The sequence below is a fragment of the Heptranchias perlo genome, chromosome 11, assembly GCF_035084215.1.
Source record: "Heptranchias perlo isolate sHepPer1 chromosome 11, sHepPer1.hap1, whole genome shotgun sequence".
NCBI lineage: Eukaryota > Metazoa > Chordata > Chondrichthyes > Hexanchiformes > Hexanchidae > Heptranchias > Heptranchias perlo.
The window spans coordinates 19,300,860-19,324,574 of record NC_090335.1 but is presented as its reverse complement, the minus strand read 5'-3'; the positions used below and the strand labels follow the sequence as shown (position 1 = coordinate 19,324,574).

General features: G+C 41.2%; 1 protein-coding gene across 5 annotated transcripts in view; it reads right to left on the bottom strand.

Moving 5' to 3' along the window:
• Positions 1-23,715, bottom strand: part of LOC137327144 (ribosomal protein S6 kinase alpha-3) — a 90,584-nt gene that overhangs the window by 27,179 nt on the left and 39,690 nt on the right. For all 5 annotated transcript variants that reach the window (XM_067992641.1, XM_067992642.1, XM_067992643.1 and 2 more), the window contains 11 exons: positions 20,339-20,420; positions 16,542-16,622; positions 14,552-14,631; positions 12,351-12,457; positions 12,081-12,118; positions 9,748-9,890; positions 6,152-6,222; positions 5,934-6,022; positions 4,696-4,760; positions 4,241-4,343; positions 3,770-3,891 (listed from right to left, as the gene is read on the bottom strand). In XM_067992641.1, coding sequence (XP_067848742.1) covers positions 3,770-3,891; positions 4,241-4,343; positions 4,696-4,760; positions 5,934-6,022; positions 6,152-6,222; positions 9,748-9,890; positions 12,081-12,118; positions 12,351-12,457; positions 14,552-14,631; positions 16,542-16,622; positions 20,339-20,420 — 981 coding nt within the window. The remainder of the gene's footprint in view (positions 1-3,769; positions 3,892-4,240; positions 4,344-4,695; positions 4,761-5,933; positions 6,023-6,151; positions 6,223-9,747; positions 9,891-12,080; positions 12,119-12,350; positions 12,458-14,551; positions 14,632-16,541; positions 16,623-20,338; positions 20,421-23,715) is intronic.

The window sequence follows — 23,715 nt, the reverse complement described above, 5'->3', positions numbered from 1 at the left end:
TGCCACAGAGAAGTAGCAAACACTCCCATCGAGTTCGGTGATAAAATGGAAGCAGAGAAGAAGTAGATGGCTTTTTCTACTTTGGAGACATGGTTAACACCATTGGTGATGATGAGGACATCAAGACGACAATATGGAAGCAAGAATTTCCTTCAATCTGACATAGCAATCAAACATACACAAAAGGAAGATCAAGCTGAAAATGTTTCAATGCAATGTGTGAAGTTATTCATCTATACAGCTGAGAACTGGAGATTGGCAAAAGAAAGAAGTTAGATCAACCACCAACTGAAGGTACTTCCTGCATCAGATATGTCTTGAATAAAGAGCAATTGGCAAGAGAGTGATGAGACCTCTAACCTAACATGAAGAATGACTGCCAGAGCAAAATTAGACATGAGCACAAGCAGTGGCGCAAGACTGCCCTTGACATCAAGGCAGCATTTGACCGAATGTGGCACCAAGGAGCCCTAGTAAAATCGAAGTCAATGGGAATCAGGGGGAAAACTCTCCAGTGGCTGGAGTCATACCTAGCACAAAGGAAGATGGTAGTGGTTGTTGGAGGCCAATCATCTCAGCCCCAGGACATTGCTGCAGGAGTTCCTCGGGGCAATGTCCTAGGCCCAACCACCTTCAGCTGCTTCATCAATGACCTGCCCTCCATCATAAGGTCAGAAATGGGGATGTTCGCCGATGATTGCACAGTGTTCAGTTTCATTCGCAACCCCTCAAATAATGAAGCAGTCCATGCCAGCATGCAGCAAGACCTGGACAACATCCAGGCTTGGGCTGATAGGTGACAAGTAACATTCGCATCAGACAAGTGCCAGGCAATGACCATCTCCAACAAGAGAGTCTAACCACCTCCCCTTGTCATTCAACAGCATTACCATCGCCGAATCCCCCATCAACATCCTGGGGATCACCATTGACCAGAAACTTAACTGGACCAGCCACATAAATACTGTGGCTACAAGAGCAGGTCAGAGGCTGGGTATTCTGCAGCAAATGACTCACCTCCTGACTCCCCAAAGCCTTTCCACCATTTACAAGGCACAAGTCAGGAGTGTGATGGAATACTCTCGACTTGCCTGGATGAGTGCAGCTCCAACAACACAAGAAGCTTGACACCATCCAGGACAAAGCAGCCCGCTTGATTGGCACCCCATCCATCACCCTAAACATTCACTCCCTTCACCACTGGCGCACCGTGGCTGCAGCGTGTACCATCCACAGGATGCACTGCAGCAATTCGACAAGGCTTCTTCGACAGCACCTCCCAAACCAGTGACCTCTACCACCTAGAAGGACAAGGGCAGTGGGCACATGGGAACACCAATACCTGCACGTTCCTCTCTAAGTCACGCACCATCCCGACTTGGAAATGTATCGCCGTTCCTTCATTGTCGCTCAGTCAAAATCCTGGAACTCCCTAACAGCACTGTGGGAGAACCTTCACCACATGGACTGCAGCGGTTCAAGGCGGCAGCTCACCGCCACCTTCTCAAGGGCAATTGGGGATGGGCAATAAATGCTGGCCTTGCCAGTGATGCCCACATCCCATGAACAAATTAAAAAAACTGAACTCGATGGACCAATCTAATCACAGGCGTAACTATCAACTAGCTGAAAGAACTCAGTAAATGAGGAGTTAAGTAAAAAGCCTTTTTAAAGAAAGACTTGCATTTATATAGCACTTTTCACGACCGATGTCACAAAGTGCTTTACAGCCAATGAAGTACTTTTGAAGTGTAATCACTGTTGTAATGTAGGAAACGCAACAGATAATTTGCGCACAGCAAAGTCCCACAAACAGCAATGTGGGAATGACCAAATAATACCTTTTTTTAAAAAAACTGTTGGTTCAGGGATAAATACTAGACAGGACACAGAGGAGAACTCCCCAGCTCCTCTTCGAAACTGTGCCATGGGAATTTTTTTTTAGTCCACCTGGGTGGTAGGCAGAGCCTTGTTTAACACCTCATCTGAAAGACAGCACCTTCAACAATGCAGCACTGGAGTGTCAGCCTAGATTTTGTGCTCAAGTCTCTGGAGTGGGACTTGAACCCACAATCTTCTGACTCAGAAGCAAGAGTGCTATCACTCAGCCACGGCTAACACAGTTAACCCTTCCAGTTCCCATGAAGAGAACTTATGGCATTTCATTGTCTGCTTCCAGCTTCTGACAGACTACTCAAACAAGATGAAATTTGACCTTGTTGCTCCAGTAAAATGTTGCTTTCAAGGGTCAGGTGAAACTGCAGGTTGGTGAAGGCACAACAAAAATGGGAAAGTTTAACCAGTGAAATTAGTAAACTAAAAAAAAAGTTCAAATGCTGAATATTGATAGTAAATGTAAAATGACAAAATGTGATGAGACTGTCCAATATGTTTTTAGCACTTATTACTTGCAATAGTTTTGAAGGGTAAATATTACTGCAATAAAAATTTTTGATATCAGAGTAGCATTTGTACCATTGTTATGAATTTCAGTACCCGTGAGCTGAAATCTTATAGGCTAGTCCAGGGAGCGCAGAACTCTCTGCAGCACTTTCTCTATAGTTCAACACTGAAGACACCTTAAAGATTTCATATCACCAGTTTCAGAACTCGGCCACGGGCCAATTTAAAAAGATTGAAAATTCCCCTTTATAGTGCATCTTGCTGTGCAAGTTTACAAGGACTTGGTCATTACATTTTGTTGAAATTGGAACCCTAATCAAGTTTAACAATATTGGGTAAATGACAAATCACGTTTTGCCAGGAGTACTGCCTGCAGTCACCCTTGAAAATTAATTCTTTATGTGAAGCACTACCAGACATCTTGATGAGATATGGTGCTATATATAAAGTATTGCACCATTAGAAGTATTTACAAAAGCAGCTCCTCTGGTTTTAAAAAAATGGGTTTTATACTCCAAATATTTTACTTAGATTCAGCATCTTAGGCGAACTCTCGCTTTCAATGACCGATATCTAGATTATTTTTAAATTGAGCCTTGAAAGTGAATAAAAAAGCAGTATCATTGCGTTTTGCCTTACAGGCTGTACCCTGTGCCCTCATGCAATCATCCTCAAAGGCGGTAGAATAAACATTTCACTAGACTGCGCCTTAGGCTATAGAAACAGATTAAACAGTCAATGGATGTGAACAGCAGGCACTGTAGATTTATAGTAGTTACACGTTCCCTAAATATTAGCCTTTACGCGGTTAGTTGCTGATACCCCACAGAGTTTCTCCCTGGCCCATCTTTCTCTGACTGCTTCAGAGCAACTACTTTTTTTTTTAAAAAGCAAAAGCAGAGAAATAAATTTCTTTTAAATGACAAACGGAAATTTAAATATGCCTCAAATAGAAGTCGCGGCCAAACATACATACACATAAAATCCTTGTATTTGAATTCATTGGCCTGGCCCCTCCCTCAGGTACCTGATCAGATAATGTCTATATTCTGCAGCTTATACATCAAAACAAGCTGCCCATTATCTGTGATGGAACCAGTTTTTGCCACTGCATTAATGCCATGTCACAAAGAAGCCGATAACACGATAATAAAACAAAGTATGTTATTCCTGTGTATCACAATGTGGTTCCCGAAGAATTTCATGTGGAGCAGCAATTAGTGCTGAAAATGATTTATGGTCTCATCTCCCAATATGCAAGCAAAGGAGAACATAACTCTTACTTTTCAAAGACATTGAGTTAAGATATTAGTTTTCAATGAACCACCGGTGGCAAACTTCTATTAAACATGTATTTGTTTTTTACCTGTACAACTGGATGTATAGATGTTTGCATGGGCTGGGGTTCCTCCTCTGAGGTAATAGCCACAAAACTGAACCCACGAAAGAGTTGATGAGCATTGGCACTGGGTGGAATACCAGGGGAATCTAAACACAATGTTATAATTGTCAATAGGCTTCACATGGGTCATTTTCACCTCAATGTTACTAAAACTGCATCTAAATCAACACACATTTCACATGCTGCAGCTATTTACATCACAAGTTGGAAAGTTGTGGATCTTCAATTGGAGTAGTTGATCATCTATTGCTGGTTGGCTCTACCCTCGCCCCCCACAAGCAAATAAAAACAGCCACAGAACAAAAAGTAACAGTTTGAGTTTTTCATTCAACAGTCATGCAGTATGGAGCGTTCTTCACAAGTTGAACTAACAGGTTTAAAAAAATTGCTGAGGATTATGTAGTTATATTTACAATGAATTTTCACAATAGTTACCTTTTGGTGTTTTTGCTGTAAATTCTGGATCAAAATAGAAAGTATCCTCTGGTCTACCAATTGCAGGTTTGAAAGGTGGCTGTATTTCTCTTCTGCACAGTTTCTGAAATAAGTAGTAAATATATGTAGATTGGCCAACATGAACTTTGTAAGGAGTAATTTTGCAGAAGAATGGCACTAAAAAAAAATTCCAAAACTGGATTAAGATTGAAAAGGCTTCTTCCCAAAGTCTTCCTTTTCAGAATATAAAAAGGGAACATTGACAGCAATTAGCTTACTTTGAATATCAGAAAACATCAAAGAAATTCTGTACGTGCACCTAGAAGATTTATTTTGGAAAAATGTAGTTGTGTACAAAATAAATGTTTTCACATTAAACTTTAAAATAAAGACAATTCATTTTTTGAACTCCTGCCTGAAAAATGAGGCACGAAAAATAATTGCACAATACTTACATTCCAATCAATAGTGGAAAAGAAAGAATGTCTCTTAATTTCTTCAACACCATCTGGACCAGCTCCTGGCAATATAAGAGTATGGTTTAGTTGTGATCCTTCTCCCCTGCCCCATTCCTTCATAATAAAACAGCGCAGTTGGAGAATTTTCATTCTAAAAGTTAACTATATGAGGAAACAAGGGGCAAATTTTATTACAATATTTTCCTTTCTTCCTCACTAATGTTACCACCAAGTCACACTGATGCTATCAGGCATTGGCCCTTAATAAAGGAATCGCTACCCATCATGGCCATTCTTATTCAGTATCACAGGCCCTCAGAGAACGCGAGACCATTAAAGGTGGCAACATGCACAACCAGTTTCGCAGCATGTCAGTGGCAAATTTTGCCAGTCAGAACTGTCTGAAAAACCTTCTGCCATTTCTGCCACTAAATTGCTGTATTCCAATCAGGATAGTTCCTTGAAGGCAACTGCAAGATCTTTAGTCTCAATATCTGCCATCACTAATATATTTTTCAAAGAAGCTGTACTTTCGCCAAAATATTCAGCAGCTTCGAAATGCGCCACTTTGTTTTGCAGTGGCACTACCTTCAATAGTATAAGTGCTTTGTATGAAATCCCGATTATCCATGCTATTATTCACATTCTCACTTATCCATCAAAATTTTCACAGTGGGCTGGAGGCTGGATTAACATGACAAGACAGAAGCGAGGGGGAGCAGCGCACTGATCTGCAATGCAGGAGGAGCCGAGAAGTCCCTTGTATATGGCTCTCATTATGTCTTCCATTTTATTATTCTTGAGCTAACAAAACATTTGAAAAAGAGATAGAATGCAAGGAGAACCATGTCTGAAAAGAACTGGAGAGCTGTGACAGCTATTGGGAAGAATTGCTGCAGGAAATGGATGCAAGAACATGAAAGCCCATGAGAGGAAAACAATGATTAGAGTGGTGATAGGGGCACTACAATCAGCTTTTTCTGGCAATTTAAAAAGTTAATACAATTTGGAACCAAAGCTTAAATATTTTTTTAATAAGCAATCCAACATAACCGTGTTTTTTAAAAAAAACTTTTCATCTGAAATCTTAATTTGCACTACCTATTGTGACCACTGTGCAACAGTATGGCTTTACACCCTTTGAGGGAAATAGTTGCATTGAAAAATATATATCAAGATATCACCATAGACTGCCTGCACACTGTTGAATTATCATGCAGTAATAGTGTAAATACCTAGCCTGTTTCCAGGGCTGCGTTTGAAAAGCATTCGCAATAGACTTTGGGAGTCCGTACTTAAAAATTGTGGCATTCCCAATTTTGCTCTGCAAGAAATAACATAAGCAGTAAGAAACCTTACTTTGCAGAATAAAACATTTTGAAGTACAATTCTGTTGCCATTAAAAAAATAACAATTTACTGAATCAAATACACTGAATTATTTTATTACTTACTTCAGGATCATTGTCATAGTTTCCTTTCTGTCCTTCCCTTGAAAGGGCAAAGTGCCTGTAAGCATCTCAAACTAGAGAGAGAATTACAGAGTTTTACTCTAGCACCATTTTTGAATAAATTGAAGGAGCTAGAAATATTTGACCAATGTGATCTTTAAAGGAGCTATATACTATACATGCAGCATAAATCCTTTGACTGAAAGAATCACTAGCATGCTTATTCTAAGCATCTCTTGTAGCAGGGCTGCTTTTATTTTTTTTAAACTTTCTAAAATCAACATTTTTCATAAAAAACGTTACTGCTGTATTGAACGAACTGCACTGTGGAGCACCCAATCATGGAATATCCCAGCTATGCCCCAATACAAAAAGTAGCAGTCGTTGCAGCATTTGAGAGCTTAGAAAAATATACTCCCGAGACATGGACTGGTCAGGCTAGAGTTATTGCAATTACATGATTATAGCTCCTTTAAAATGATTCAGGTGTAAAAATCCATTTAAAATAAATCTGCAGAGCATCATATCCCAACAAAGTAGCTAGCCATTGGCACTAGCTCATAGGACTGGTCTAATGGAAGACATTGTTAAATCACAAAAATGGTTCGATGCCATCCAAGCCCTTTTCACTATCTCCATAAGTTTCCAAATGAAAAGATCCATCTGGTTGCTGGAGACATAAATCAGATCATCTACCGACTCTATGATTCCCCAAGATCCAACTGGCAGAAGGGTCAGATCTATTTCCTTCTACCATTTTTTCACTAAGGAAGGAGACAATATCTCTGGAAAAGGTAGATCTCTACCACCTTATTTCTTAATGGCATTTGAAATCCAAAATGAAGTACCAAAAGTTTCATCCAAGTGTAGCAAGCTGATTGAAACAAGATCAGGCACAAGAAAGTTCAACACCTTCAAACTGGAAGCAGATGGCAAAATTATAGGAACCATGGAGAGCTATTCTGGGTTAGAAACTACAGTAACATGATCTAAGGGGATTAATACCTCAAAGAGAGAAGCATTACAGTTAAGAGAGATCTGCCTAAAATAAGTAAGTGGAAAGCTCAAGGAGTTTTGGGATTGATAATTCAAAAGGGTCAGTGTCCATTGGAATCTTCAATGTGTAGAAAACCATGTGCCTATACTTTGGCAAAAATTGGCCAAAGTAGACCATTCAGCCTCTTGATCCTGTTCTGCCATTCAATTAGATCAGGGCTTATCAGTAGCTTAATTTCATTTATCCACCTTGTCTCCATATCCTTTAATACCCTTCCCTAACAAAAATCCATCAATCTCAGTTTTTAAATTTTCAATTAACCCAACCTTGACAGCTTTTTGGGAGTGTGTTTTCCAGATTTCCACTATCCTTTGTGTGAAGAGTGCTTTCTGACATCACAACTGAATGGCCTAGCTCTACTTTTAAGGTTATGCCCCCTTGTTCTGGACTCCCCAAAACAGGAAATCGTTTCTCTATTTATTTTTAATATTCGATCATGGGATGTGGGCGTCACTGGTGAGGCCAGCATTTATTGCCCATCCCTAACTGCCCTTGAGAAGGTGGTGGTGAGCCGCCTTCTTGAACCGCTACAGTCCGTGTGGTGAAGGTTCTCCCACAGTGCTGTTCGGTAGGGAGTTCCAGGATTTTGACCCAGCGACGATGAAGGAACGACGATATATTTCCAAGTTGGGATGGTGCATGACTTGGAGGGGAATGTGCAGGTGGTGTTGTTCCCATGTGCCTGCTGCCCTTGTCCTTCCAAGTGGTAGAAGTCGCGGGTTTGGGAGGTGCTGTCGAAGAAGCCTTGGCAAGTTGCTGCAGTGCATCCTGTGGATGGTACACACTGTAGCCACAGCGCGCCAGTGGTGAAGGGAGTGGATGTTTAGGGTGGTGATGAGGTGCCAATCAAGTGGGCTGCTTTTTGTCCTGGATGGTGTTGAGCTTCTTGAGTGTTGTTAGAGCTGCACTCATCCAGGCAACTGGAGAGTATTCCATCACACTCCTGACTTGTGCCTTGTAAATGGTGGAAAGGCTTTGGGGAGTCAGAAGGTGAGTCACTCGCTGCAGAATACCCAGCCTCTGACCTGCTCTTGTAGCCACAGTATTTATATGGCTGGTCCAGTTAAGTTTCTGGTCAATGGTGATCCCCAGGATGTTGGAGGGGGATTCGGCAATGGTAATGCTGTTGAATGTCAAGGGGAGATGGTCATTGCACGGCACTTGTCTGGCGCGAATGTTACTTGCCACTTATCAGCTCAAGCCTGGATGTTGTCCAGGTCTTGCTGCATGCGGGCACGGACTGTTTCATTATCTGAGGGGTTGCAAATGGAACTGTGCAATCATCAGCGATCATCCCCATTTCTGACCTTATGATGGAGGGAGGTTCATTGATGAAGCAGCTGAAGATGGTTGGGCCTAGGACATTGCCCTGAGGAACTTCTGCAGCACTGTCCTGGGGCTGAGATGATTGGCCTCCAACAACCACTACCATCTTCCTTTGTGCTAGGTATGACTCTAGCCACTGGAGAGTTTTCCCCGATTCTCACTGACTTCAATTTTATTCGGGCTCCTTGGTGCCACACTCGGTCAAATGCTGCCTCGATGTCAAGGGCAGTCACTCTCACCTCACCTCGAATTCAGCACTTTTATCTACCCTATCACATCCTTTAATCATCTCCAACACCTCAATGAGATCACCCCTTAATCACCTATACACAAGGGAATCCAAGCCTAGTCTATGCAACCTGTCCTTATAAATTAACCCTTTTAGCCCAGTATCATTCTGGTGACTCTGCACTGCATCCCCAAGGCCAATATATCCTTCCTACGGTGCACTGCCCAGAAATGAATGCCGCACTCCAAATGCAATTTAATCAGTGTTTTATACAACTGTAGCATAACTTCCACCCCTTTGTATTCCAGCCTCCTTGAGATAAAGGCTAATATTCCATTAGCCTTTCAAGTTATTTTTTGTACCTGCCCTGTGTCCACTAGTTTTTAAGTGAGTTTTGTACATGGACCCCTAAATCTCTCTGCTCCTCCACAGTTCCAAGCTTATTACCATTTCTGATCTACATAAGGTGCAAAGTGAATGACCTCAAACCTCCCCACATTGAACTCTGTCACAGTTTTGCCTACTCAATCTAGCAATGTCCCTTTGCAACTTTCTGCTTTTTCCCAGGCAGCCTGGGCATTGAATACTTGTCAGCATCAGTGCTGCTCGTTCAGGACCATATCTTGAGAATGACAGGAGGGACACCATCTGCACTCTGGAAGCACTTTGAAATCCTAGCAGTGCCAAAGGAAAACTTCAAGACCATATACCAACCAACCAAAAAACTTGATGCAGAGAATAAAAAACACAAAAATGATACAAACTTTGGAACAGAGAAGGAAGTAACTAGAAAAGGAAATATTCTCCAGAAAATAAGATTAATGTTGAGGACTTCTTGTAAATGTAAATTGGTTCCCAAAAAAATCCACAATGGAATGAAACACGCTTTCCACATTTCAGGGAGAACGACAGTGAATAATTTACAAGAAACACATTTCCATACAGCAAATAAATGAAGTCTCATGTGAACATATTAAAAAAGCTTACCATTAGAACACCAAAAGACCACCAGTCAGCACTCTGAGTGTGACCCCGTCGGTTGACTACCTCTGGCGCCATGTACTCCACAGTACCACAGAATGAGTAGGCTTTCTTCTCGTGATCAATAGACTCTTTGCTCAACCCAAAATCTAATTTTAAAAGAGTTTGCTTTAGAATTTGTGGCATTTCAATGGCCTGATTTGGACAATGTTTGTACAACGACTTTGTCACTTCTGATCTGAAATCAATAAATCTGCAATTTACAATTTATTCCAAGGGAAGACTACTGAACCCATGAAATTGACTTTACACAAAAAAGTAGGAAAGGGAATGAAAGCAGTGAGGTGTGTCTTAAATATAGGCATACTTGAACATTTGTAATTTTTTTTATATAAAAGGAATGGATTCTAAGCACAAAAACATAACAGGCAGATTTACAAGTCGTCAAAGGTATGGCATACTAGCACACAAGAGTGAAGAGCCATAATAATTCCAACTCTTGAGAAAGGAAAGAGGTAAAAGGGATGAGCACACTGAAGGAATTATTCCCAGTTTGATTTGGTTATTCCTCCACTAAAATCATATTTTGAGATTTGAATTTGAAGTTCCCAAAATTTTTTATCCAGTTTATCTAGTAAGAAAATATTACATGATGTTCAAAGATCTTTATTATCTTAGCTAATTAGCAGTCCTGCATATTAACCCTATAAGGATCACAGCGGCATTACCCCTAACTATCGTATAGATACATAGTGGGCATAAGGAAACACCCCAACCCAAGAGGACGCTTATGGGAGTGACTAGTACCGGTATATCCGAGAGAATATCCAAGGCAAAACCCTAAACTTGTAATAGACTACATTTAAAGGCCAATATCAACAGGAACTCCAGGGAATTCTGTACTCAAGCTAAGTTTAGTTCAAAAAGCATTTAGCTCATACATATGCTGACAAATCAGCAAGAATAATCATGCTCATTAGCCAGTAATGTATTGTCATTCATGAGTCTTAAATAACAACTTTCATTTTTATAGTGCTTTTAATATAGAAAAAAGTTCAAGCTACTTTACAGAAGCATCAAAAAGGAGATACTAACAGGGATGACCAAAAGCTTGGTCAAAGGTGAGTTTTAAGGAGGGTCTTAAAGGTGGAGGGGTTTAGGGAGGGTATTCCATAGCTCACACTACTAAATGCACAGCTGCCAATGGTGAGGTGAAGGGAGGGTGGGTGGGATACACAAGAGGCCAGAATCGGAGGAGAACACAGTTCAGGGGTGAGGGCTGGAGGAGGTTACAGAGATTGGGAGAGGTGAAACCACAAAGGGATTTAAACATGGAGGATGAGAATTTGATGGTTGAGGCATTGGGGGTCCAAGAGCCAATATAGCTCAGCAAGGACAAGGACGATGGGTGAGTTTTGGATGAGAAGTCTGTGGAAAGGGTGGGGGGTGGGCGAAGAAAGAGGGAAGGATGGGAGGCCAGCCAGGAGAGCATTAGATCAAGGGTCTTACCTTTGATATTCTCTCGGGTATAGTGGTGCTACAGTTACTCCCGTAAATAGCCTGAACATCTTATAGTTAGATATTAGGCAGTAAAGGCACACTTCTAAACATATTATACAGTAACCGGAGGAGTAACAATAGTATCCCCATCTGATCTGAATACTTGTGCCTTCCACGCATGTTTTCCTTCAATCTTTTCAAAGAAAACATCTGGAGAGTGGAGGCCAGATATGAATCATTAAGTTGTTTCACTTCATAGCAAGTGAATATTCAGAACAATTAAGATCAGACTCATTTAATTTAAATCAATACATCCTGTCTTTGCGTAATAATACAAAATATTGAACATGCTATACTTCCTCACTTCACTTAAACAAAATGCCTCCTAATCATTCTCCTTGAGAGTCTGGCCAAAGGTTGCCCGTGCAGCATTTTGAAGACATGAATGACTTTTCAGCCTTCACCATTTATGTCTGTCTTTTCATCAGCCCATGTTCAAAGCTAGAAGGGACCAGAATCTCCCAACACAATTAGCGCTAGGTGTTTATCGACTACTGACAGGTTAACAAATTATTTACACAGTCCATGGGGAAAACACCAGAGCTCATTAGCTTTTTAATCACCTACCATCTCAGTGCCATTTAAAATCTCATGCGAATAAGCTTTGCTTTAAAAACCAAAGATGTAAGAGTAACTTATCCTCCAAATTCTTTGTGGGAGATAAATGTTCAAAATATGACAGGCACTTTAGTGTTAAGTTTTATGTTGTATCCAGCCCACGCTCTATCTCAGTACAGAGAAGCAAAACTGACAATACCTGTATTAATAAATTTACTCACCTGTCAGTTTAATATGGCCTTCTTCATCCAGCAAAATACTGAAAGAACAATTACACTTGATTCCATGAAAGGTTTTTTAAAAAAAATTAATTTGAAATACAAAGAAACCTCAATAAGTTAACAATTTTGACAAGCTGCATTTCAGTAAAAATAACCACAGGCAAAACTAACTTCAATTGTTTATAAAGGTGCACAAAGAACCAAACAGAAGATATCCTGCACAGCATTTGAGTCATTAATTACACAGGTCGAAATTTATAAACAACTTACTTTTCTGGCTTTAGATCTCTGTAGATAATTCCCAGACTATGTAGATGATCTAAAGCAAGTGCCAATTCTGCAAGGTAAAACTTCACATCCTCTTCAGTGAACATAACCTTGAGAGAAAGCAGATATAATTTGGGTTGCACGGTAGAACAGATTCAAATAGTCAAGACTGTTTAAAATTGTACAAAATACAAGTATAAAAAAATGTGGAAATGTTTGGGACACAAAATCTAACCCTTCAGTGTGTTAAGGATTTTGTTAAAGTTTTGCCATAATCAACCTTCAACCTTATCTGCTTACCCAGATAAAAATGGCAAGTCAAGTCATTGCAGGATAGAATGTTTCTAACTGCAGATACCAGAGTAATTGTATAAAAACAAAGATGCTTGGGACCAACAACTTTCACTTACACAAGGCCTTTAAACCAAAAGGAAAAGTCCCAGAGTTTGAAACAAAAATAACCAAAACTGAAAAAGAGGGAGGAGAAGGTTTAGGAGTAGTGATTGAAAAGGAGATCATGAAGTTGGTTTTGAGGAGGTCTTTGAAGGAGGGAGAGGGAGGGATAGCAAGTTGTGGAATGTTGGGCAAAATGGCTGAAGGTTGTGCAGTCGAAAGTGGAGTGGATTAGGGTGGGGGGACGCAAAGTAGGCCTTGGTTGGAAGAGCAGTGGGCACATTAGGAACATAGGCCTGGATGGTTGCAGAGGTAGGAAGCAGTGAGTTCTGGAAGGGATTTGTAGGTGAGGACAGGGAATTTTGATATTGATGAGTGGGCAGATAGGGAGCCAAACACTGTTTGCAAACCCGGGGGTAATAGGAGAACAGAATTTTTTCTCCACCCCCCCCCCGCCCCACCCGTACATTCTTAGGATGTAGGCAATGCTGGAAAAAACACATTTATTGACCATCCTTAGTTGCCAAGTAATACTTCTACAATCCTGTGGTTTGCTAGGCCACCATGGCTCTAGGAATCAATACGTAATGTGGACTGCAGTCAATGAGAGGCCAGACGGGTAGGGGTAGGAGGTTCTCCTGCATTTTGCATCACAAAGTACTTGCAGGAACATATACAAACATAAATATTTAAATAGCACTACATATTGAGACACTTGGGGATATTTGTTGATAGGAGGCCACATAGGATTGAGCAAATTACATGCAGAGATGCTCATCACTGGGGTGGGCTATTATGCATAACATTGTGGGATTGTCAAGCATCATCTTGTCTCTCAAGACCCACTTATCCTTTGATCAGTGAGGGGAGATGGAAGAACACAGGACCATGTTTCCATTAATTCTTCTAAGTAGGCCTGGAGGCAGTAAAGACAGGAAGGCACTTATGCATTGAGGCCTTGCAGGATAAATTGTTATGAGGCATGAAACTTCTTGACCAGTTGCTGAAGCCCATGTCTTGTGAAAGAAGCTTGCCTGCTTTTTCCATACGAAAATGTCAGATAGCAAGGCCAGCTAGTCCATCTAGCCTGTCCCATACAGTTGTGATGCCTTATGCACCAGGTCAAGAGACTCCCTAGCCCCTAGGTACCATGTAGTCTCCTGGGAGAGGCAAAAAAAAAATCAAACATACTGCCAATTAGCGGGGGGAAACTGGAAAATTCCTCTCCGATTCCTCTTGGCGATTGAAACTAGTCTAGGAGACCACACTGAACATTCATGCTGTGTCTTGGATTCACTGGCCAAGTGCAACACTGGGAGATAGCAGTTACACTGTAATGTGGAGGGCCAACATTAGTTAACTTCAGACATATAACCCCTTTACAGACTACTTGTGCCAGCATTACGATAGGATATATCCAAATTCCAGCTGGTCTTTCCAACAAGGGGTTATAAACTGTACAAGGTTGGTAAAGAGGCCCTCACCTCTGTACTCAGTAGGGTTTGTTTTATCTCAGGTAATCCCCAAAAGTAGGCCACCCAGTAGTAGAGAATGGAGTTTGGGAAGCTGAACACACCATGCCACAACTGAATTATGTAAAAGGAGGCAGGGAGTACATTTACTGAACTCACTACTTCAAGCAGTTCCTTTGTCGAGTTGAGAGTTTCAGTGTTACTGTTACACTAAGCCTGAATAAATGCACTCAATGTATTTCAAAGCATAATATATTCATTGATTCTTTTGGTCAGTTTCTAGACTTGGTATACTCTGCCATTTTAGGTAAAAATACATTGCACAGCTAAAGTTCTTACCTCTTTGGATAGCCGCGTAAACAAGTCTCCTCCCCTGAGAAAATCCAACAGAAGGTAGAGCTTCCCTTCAGTCTGGAAAGCTTTGAAAACATTAATTTTTATGGGCATGAGTTAAAAGGAGTCAGCAGTGAAGATTACTCTGGTAATAAACTAGAATGGGTTCAAAGCGCTTCATACAATTTTTATACTAGTTAACGACCTGTGTTATCACTGATCTTATAAATGAATTGCACTTCAGTTTTGTCCTTATACAAGGTTTAATTTTAGGTTTTCCCCCTAACAGGTATCAACAGTGAACCATCAGAATAAACTTGAGGTTTAGATTTCAGCTCTGTAAACCTGGATGCTACCCCTTTTTTCTATTTACCTTTTGCATCATCAAGCTAACTTGCCATCATGTTTTTAGGTTTTCACTGTTGGTATTTTCTCAGATTCAGCATCACTGGCCACTCCGATAAGTATCCCCTACTTTTTCCTGCCCACTATCTAGGTGAGCAAAGGAGAGACCCAGGAATAGTAGAGAACCCTTACACTGTACACGAATTACTGGAATGCGTCACTTGCCCTCACACCATTCTCCTCTCCCCAAACAGTAGATTGAATATACACCATCAGAACAAGACTCAGGATATAAACCAACAGGCTAATGGTAAGTGAACAGCGAGTCATACATTTCACTATTTGACTTACAGCTTCAAATAATAAAGATGCCGCTCACCCACTCTATACACGGAGTGATATTGGTCTACGCCAGTAGTGCCAAATCGGGCTCATAGCGAATAGACAGCCCATTTTACATGCACTCCATTTTCTTTTCCATTGACTTCAATGGACGGCCAATTTGCTATGTGCCCGCCTTGTACTACTCGCGTGGATCGATTTCACCTCCATAGGCTTTAAAATAGCTCACTTCTTACATGTGAAACCAGCCTAGCTTCTCAGCTGGCCAGCACAATCTTAAACACAAAGTTTTTCTGCTAGTTGCAAAGCAGGCTATCTACTTGTGTGGCTCAGTTCCAAATCAGCTGATACATTTACCCACAAGCCATCAGTGCAGGTCCAGAGGAGACTGTTCATGTGTCAAGAACATGTTTGAATTGTAAGATGCATCGTTTGTAGTCTTAAAAATCAAAAGATTTGTACTGTACCTGAAAAAGCTAATTGATTTCTAACAAAATGAATAGTCTAGCTTGTGTGTAGACATGTATGCATATACCCTCTTCCCCCTCCAATTCTTCCTAAAAAGTGAAATATTTGCATTTATGTAGCGCTTCTCACGACGTCCTCAGGACGTCCCAGAGCGCTTTACAGCCAATGAAGTACTTTTGAAGTGTAGTCATTGTTGTAATGTCGGAAATGCGACGGCCAATTTGCACAGCAAGGTCCCACAAATAGCAATGTGATAATGACCAGATAATCTGTTTTTAATGATGTTCTTCTCCTCTCCTATGGATGCCAACCCTTGCTGAGATACAATTTCACCAGCATCTCCTCTGTACCTTCAAGTGTCATGCTTCATATATTGGAGTCTAGACAGCAGTCTTTTTGTCTTGGGCTGGGGGAAGGGAGGGACAGCAACATGTCACTTGAGCCTCACTTGAAATGGACTAAGGAGGCATTAAAGGACAGTGATGGGAGCAGGAGCCACTTCCTGAGGTGCAAACTGAAACTGATGCATCCCTAATGCTACCCTTGATCAGGAGAACAAATTCTACAAGCACACTTCTAAAAAAGGTATAGTATAGTCCATGCTCCACCAGACATACTTGACAATAAAACAACCAACCATTCATCCAGTGAAAACCCCTCCCCCCGCTTATATATTTGAAAGCTATTGTTCTGGAAGATGTCGGCAGAATATAAATAGCTTCTGTAACTGATAGCTGGTTATCGATCACAAAGGGACTCCCATCCATACTTACCAAGATTACTGTAATTTAAATTTGGTACCTTTACATAGACTTCTTGTTTTAAAGAAAAACAAACTCACCATAGTGTAATTTAACGATGAATGGATGATTCACTTCAACTAATATGTCACGTTCCATTTTAGTCCGAACTCGATCTCTTACTGAAAAGAAAGTACAAAATAATATAGAATGCAAGTTTATTAATGCAACTTACAAGGCTGATGGTGACAACAAATGTACACATCATATTAAATACGATTGATACCACTGAATGTTTATTCAGTCACTAAATTATCATTGCAGACAGAATACTATAAACATTAAACTTCAAAATACACAAGTGCAACACTTATACTTGAGCATTAAGGAAATTAACAACCCATCCTTTTTTAGATGTTGACAGCTACATTCTCCACATTTTCTCCTATTAATGCATAGACTTTGGTTGCTGGTGAAGTTTTCCACTGCTGTTGCAAAACTTGGTTTTCAACATACTGTGCTACAGCAGTGGGACATACTAGGAGTTGAGCAGTGTGCGACATATAAGTAGTGTTACTGTGAGGACACCCCACTGCTTAAATTCGGAAACAATCATCCCAGATATAAATTTCAGTCAGAATCTGGGGTGTGGCTGAAGTACAGCTCTATCAAAATGTCATGAGCTGGGCTGATTTATTCTGAATAAATGAGGCACTGGTTGTCAGAGACCAGTGCCACCAGCAATAAAGTTTTCCAGGAGAGAACTTTCAGATCACGTGAACTAAGAACTTCAGAGAGAACTACACAAGTTTGGGAGGAACTGGATTGAAATCCCATGGAGGTACCAAAGGTGGTGAAAAGGTCAACCACATTCATGAAATGTGAAATCAGAGGATGGCCTAAAGGGAAACATGGAAAACTACTATAGCCACCACGCAGACAAAGCTGGGCTTTAACCGCACAGTAACAAGATACTGAAGATCCTTCATCATTAAAGAGACGGGGGTGAGGTGTTTCAGTTCACAATTAAATTCTTCAAACAGTGCAAGTCCTATTTTACAGGCGGCTTTCTGGAAGCGAGAATGTCTACTAACAAAGGTGAAAAACCTTGGCTCCAACATTTCCCTCTAGCTTCCAGGCCAAATTTTCCATGGGGACCCAGCCAGGTTCCATTGTATATTGAGAAGTGCCCATTCTGTGAGGAGGGTGATCAAGGAGCCACTCAGCCATCAGATGTACAAGAACTAAAGTTTCCACGGTTAACGTAGAGTAAGGAACATAAGAACAGCAGTAGGCCATTCAGCCCCTCGAGCCTGCTCTGCCATTCAATTAGATCATGGCTGATTTGTACCTCAACTCCATATCCCTTGATACCCTTACCTAACAAAAATCTATCAATCTCAAGTCTTGAAAGCTTCAACTGGCACCACACCCATAGCCTATTTTTGGAGTGGAGGGGGTGGGGGGAATTCCAGATTTCTACTACCCTGCGTAGAAAAGTGCTTCCTGATTTCCCTGCTGAATGGCCTAGCTCTAATTTTAAGAATATGTCCCCTTGCTCTTGATTGCCCACCGGAGGAAACAGTTTCTCTGTATTTACCCCATTGAATCCTCGTATCATTTTAACCACGATCAGATCACCCCTAATTTAAAAAAAAATTTGTTCATGGGATGTGGGCATCGCTGGCAAGGCCAGCATTAATTGCCCATCCCTAACTGCCCTTGAGAAGGTGGTGCTGAGCCGCCTTCTTGAACAGCTGCAGTAGGTGAGGTGAAGGTTCTCCCACAGTGCTGTTAGGAAGGGAGTTCCAGGATTTTGACCCAGCGACGATGAAGGAATAGTGATATATTTCCAAGTCGGGACGACGTGGGACTTGAGGGGAACGTGCAGGTGGTGTTGTTCCCATGTGCCTGCTGCCCTTGTCCTTCTAGGTGGTAGAGGTCGCGGGTTTGGAAGGTGCTGTCGAAGAAGCATTGGCGAGTTGTTGCAGTGCATCCTGTGGATGGTACACACTGCAGCCATGGTGTGCCGGTGGTGGAGGGAGTGAATGTTTAGGGTGGTGGATGGGGTGCCAATCAATCGGGCTGCTTTGTCCTGGATGGTGTCAAGCTTCCTGAGTGTTGTTGGAGCTGCACTCATCCAGGCAAGTAGAGAGTATTCCGTCACACTCCTGACTTGTGCCTTGTAGATGGTGGAGAGGCTTTGGGGAGTCAGGAGGTGAGTCACTCGCCGCACAATACCCAGCCATTTGCAACCCCTCAGATAATGAAGCAGTCTGTGCCCGCATGCAGCAAGACCTGGACAACATCCAGGCTTGGGCCGATAAGTGGCAAGTAACATTCGCGCCAAACAAGTGCCAGGCAATGACCATCTCCAACAAGAGAGAGTAACCACCTCCCCATGACATTCAACGGCATTACCATTGCCGAATCCCCCATTATCAACACCCTGGGGGCTCACCATTGATCAGAAACTTAACTGGACCAGCCACTAGCCCTAAATCTTCTACACTCAACCATAATTATCACCCCTTCTGCTATGACTTTGTGTAGAACCTGCAGATCAGGTGAAGAGGAAGTACATAGTGAGAAGGAAAGTACATTGAGCCTCTGTACTGACTGCCCTACAATCTTTTAAGCTGAAGATTGTCTGGTGATTGAGAGGTACTGAAAACGCCCTGAACTACTTCTGAATGGTAAGAATGCTTGAAGTACATGAACAAAGTTAAGCGGCAAGGGGGTATACACGCGCACTCCGTATATGAGGTACATATTTGGCATGGTTGAGCACAGGACTGTAATTAAAATACCCGTGTGAACTTACAATAGTGCAACAGCATAATTTTCCTGAATTTAATAAATGAAGTTTAGTCACAAAAAAAACTTGATGGATCACAGCTGCTGTGCCACAATTAGAATCAGATTTCATAACCATCAGCTCACAGGCCTGTCGAATATTCACACAACTTAAGAAAATTAGCCGATCCCAACCGTTCCAGGCGATAGCATTCATTCATGCCCCAGTGAGCAGATTCTCTCCCTCCTCTTCCACTGATAAAATGCTGTCAACTTTGTAGGCCCCTAACACCCACTTTAAATATATCTTACTTCATGTCCACCAGTTTTATGTCATACTTTTTGTTCTTTCATTCTTCATTTTCTCCCTCCACATCTCCCCGCCTCCCCACCCCAGTTTCTATTCCATAGGCAATCCTCCTCTCTCTACCCCTTGCACCCCAAAAAAAATTAAGACTAAACAAACTATAAAAATCTCTGGAAACAGCACTACTTTGCTACACTAGCCATTCTTGAGTGTTATAGTATATATTTTCCCCCCATCTCTACTGGAGGGGCAGAGTACAGCTCCACAAACCGGGGTAATCAAATTCAAAGGACATCCTCTCCAAATAAAAAGTATTTTACCGATGAAGTCTTGTATAGGGGAGCTCCAGGGGAGAGGGTACTGTTAACATTTTTGGTTTTGTGTGTACTTTGCTGGCAGTTAGGTACAATTTATCCTGTGTGAGGTCTTATGCAGAGGCTGTGGGGTTCAATGTGAGCTTGTTGAAGCTTAGGCTAGAACCTTCTAATGCAAAATTAGACTAAAATACTGTAATTCACCCACTGCATAAATTGCAATCCATATGACTTCCTCTATTCAACAGTTAGCAGTAATTCAGCTTTACTGGAAGACCCATGCATATTCATAAAGCAGAATTGCAAATAATGCAAGTAGATGGAAAAATGTTACTGTCTATTCAAAGCAGGGTGGGGGGGGCTCACATCAGAATACTGAAGGCATTGTCAACATGGTAGCGCTGTACAATAAGGCCATTCACACTGAAAGACAATCTCTTGAAAAATCTCATTAAATATTTGAAGTAAATGAAATATTTACCTTTTAAGGTAGCCTTTTTAAGCACCTTCATAGCGTAAAGTTGTCCAGCATCGGAACCATGGGCCTTCCTAACCAGAAACACCTAAATATAACAAACAGCACATTTTATACAACAATTTGCATTTATAAAGTGCCTTTAACGTAGAAAAACATCCCAGGAGCTTCACAAACGTAATCAGACAAAAATTGACAGAGCCAAAGCAGGAGTCATTAGGAGAGGTAACCAAAAACTTGGTCAAAAAGGTAGGTTTTATGGAGGGTTGTACAGGACGGGAGAGATGTGGAGAAGTTTGGGAAGGGAATTCCAGAGCTTGGGGCCGCCAACAATGGGGCGATGGGAGTAGGGGAAGATACAATTACAAATGGAATAATGGATAAATTGTACATACACCTGTAAACAGTTTATTTGGATCAGTATATGATTTAGTGATTCAGTCAAGCTCAGGAACGAGTAGTAATGGTAAATTGCCTCCCCCCCATTAATGTTTATCCCTACAGAAGCTTTCATCAGTAAAATAGAATACTACATGATGCTAAGAGAACAAATACATTAAACACACAACATCACAGAATAATCCAAATAAATAGTTTGTGGAGACTAGTTCATGAGGGAAGTTAAAAGATCACCACAATCACACCAACTGCCTCACTGTTACCTATTAAATCTACTTACTTATGCCCAGGCAGCTGCAGCTGAGGGCCTTCTATCAATCACCAGGCAAATACTCCAGGAAGGAAGCACTTACCTTTCAGATCATGATCTACTTGAGCCAGAAATTCTATATATTCTATTTTCCAATGCATTTGGAAGCAGGGAGGCTGCAATAGCTGCACTGCCAATCATCAAAAGGTTAGGATACAACATTACGTTGTACAGATCAAATAGGCAGCCATTGACTGTAAAAAAGATCGCCACTGCGAATCCCAAAGGCAAAAGGGACTAGGATCAATGGTCCTCTATTGTGGGTTTAACCTGCAAACTGGACCAGATTATTTGAAAACTTGTCAGGTTTCTTGAAATCTCTGCAACACATCAAATGTTGTTGGGTTTCAATAAGTACTGTTGCATTGATGCACAGAACATGTAAAGAGTTTTGCACAGGCACTCTCAATTTTAGATATGTTCATAATTGACACTGAATCGGAGAATTTTGTGTCTAGATTCAAAGAGGAGGTAAGCTTATCTTCATACCGCACAAGATCAGTTAGGTTCAGTGGAAGTCATCATACCACGTCCATAAAGTTGTCACACACCATGGAATTCACTGGAGTGATTTGGGAAGATGGTGATATCAGATAGGATGGTGATATCAGATAGAGGACCAAATGCAAGAGTGGCATGTACAGCTCTGTTTTGGGTCAGTTAAAACAAGCTTGCTAGTTTTCTAGCTTTGACATTATATGAAGCTTACACTGAAATTAGGATTCAAGAGCACTTAGTTCCAGTAGAATTTTTCTATGCAATTTGAAGCTTTGTCACCTTATGCTGTACAGAATCAGTCCCTGTTCTTTCCCATTTTTCCTATAATAGTAATGTGGATCTAAAACTTTCACATCCACACTTAGTTTCTTGCTTTCTCTGCACATAAATATGCAAGATAATGTGGATGACCAAGGTCTAACCAAGGATTTATTTCCTTCAGTATTGAGCAAATAGAATTTCTGGACCTTAAGTTCATGGCCGTACTGTCTGCTGACTACATGCCAGCTTTTCTATGGCATAGTTTTATTTGTCATCAGTTTGTAGCAGATGACAAATGCCAGCTGTTCATACATTACTGCCTTATTGTTGAAGTAAGTGACAACCAAAGGGAGCTATTCGCCATTTGGATCATTGCTTCCATCCACTACAAAGCAAAAATGAATTTTCTCCAGATTAGTCGAGAGATTGAATGTTGTTTGTGAGGTCAAAGCTTCTCCAATGCCCCACATCCGCATGAGTTCAAGCAAACTATTTAGTGGTCTGGATTTTTAAAATTAGAACTGTTGCCCACCACTATCTGATGCTTTCAGTAGAAATTATGCTTTGTGATAAAACTGGCCCAAAATACCTCACCTTGAGTAACTTCAATGGCTTGGAGATGCTGGCAGAGTTAGAAACGTGAGTTGGGGCTGGACAAGTGAGCATGGTGCATGTGCGAGCCTCGGTGTCTTGTGCAGTCATTCATCCCACATCCAATGCCAAAATCATTGCTGCAGACGGTACATGTTAGGTCCAGACAAGATAGAATACTCCTGAAGGTCAATTTTCCAGATGCAGCAATATCTGAGTTCTTCGATGAAGTAACATAGGGCTGATGAAGGTAGTGCAGTTGATGTGTATATGGACCTTCAAAAGGCATTTGATAAAGTACCATATAATAGACTTGTTAGCAAAACTGAATCCCATGGAATTAAAGGGGCAGTGGCAGCGTGGATACAAAATTGGCTAAGGGACAGAAAGCAGAGAGTAGCGGTGAACGGTTGTTTTTCGGACTGGAGGGAAGTGTGCAGTGGTGTCCTCCAGGGGTCAGTATTAGGACCAATGCCTTTTTTAATATATACTAATGACCTGGACTTGGGTATACGAGGCATAATTTCAAAGTTTGCAGATGACACGAAACTCAAATGTAGTAAGTATTGAGGAAGATAGTAGCAGACTTCAGGAAGACAGACAGACTAGTGAAATGGGCAGACATATGGCAGATGAAATTTAATGCAGGGATGTGTGAAGTGATGCAGTTTGAGGCACAATAGAAATTAAATGGTACAGTTTTAAATCGGGTGCAGTAACAGAAGCCTGGGGCTGTACGTACATAAATCTTTGAAGATGGCAGGATAAGTTGAGAAGGCTGTTAAAAAAAAAACATACAGGATCCTTGGCTCTATAAACTATGCCTTTAAAGAGAGTACAAAAGCAAGGGAGTTATGCTAAACCTTTATAAAAACACTGGTTAGGCCTCAGCTGGAGTACTGTGTCCAATTCTGGGCACCACACTTTAGAAAGGATGTCAAAGTCTTCAAGAGGATGCAGAGGAGATTTACTGGAATGGTACCAGGGATGCAGGATTTCAGTTACGTGGAGAGACTATAGAAACTGGGGTTGTTCTCCTAACAGCAGAGAAAGTTAAGGGGAGGTTTAACAGTGTTCAAAATCGTGAAGAAGGTTTTGATAGAGTAAATAAGGAGAAATTGTTTCCAGTGGCAGAAGAGTCGGTAACCAGAGGGCACAGATTTACAGCAATTGGCAAAAGAACTAGAGGCGCGATGAGAATTTTTTTTTTAAAAACACAGCAAGTTATGATCTGGAATGCACTGTCTTAAAGGGTGGCAGAAGCAGATTCAATATTAACTTTCAAATGGGAATTGAATAAATACATGAAAAGCACAAATTTGCA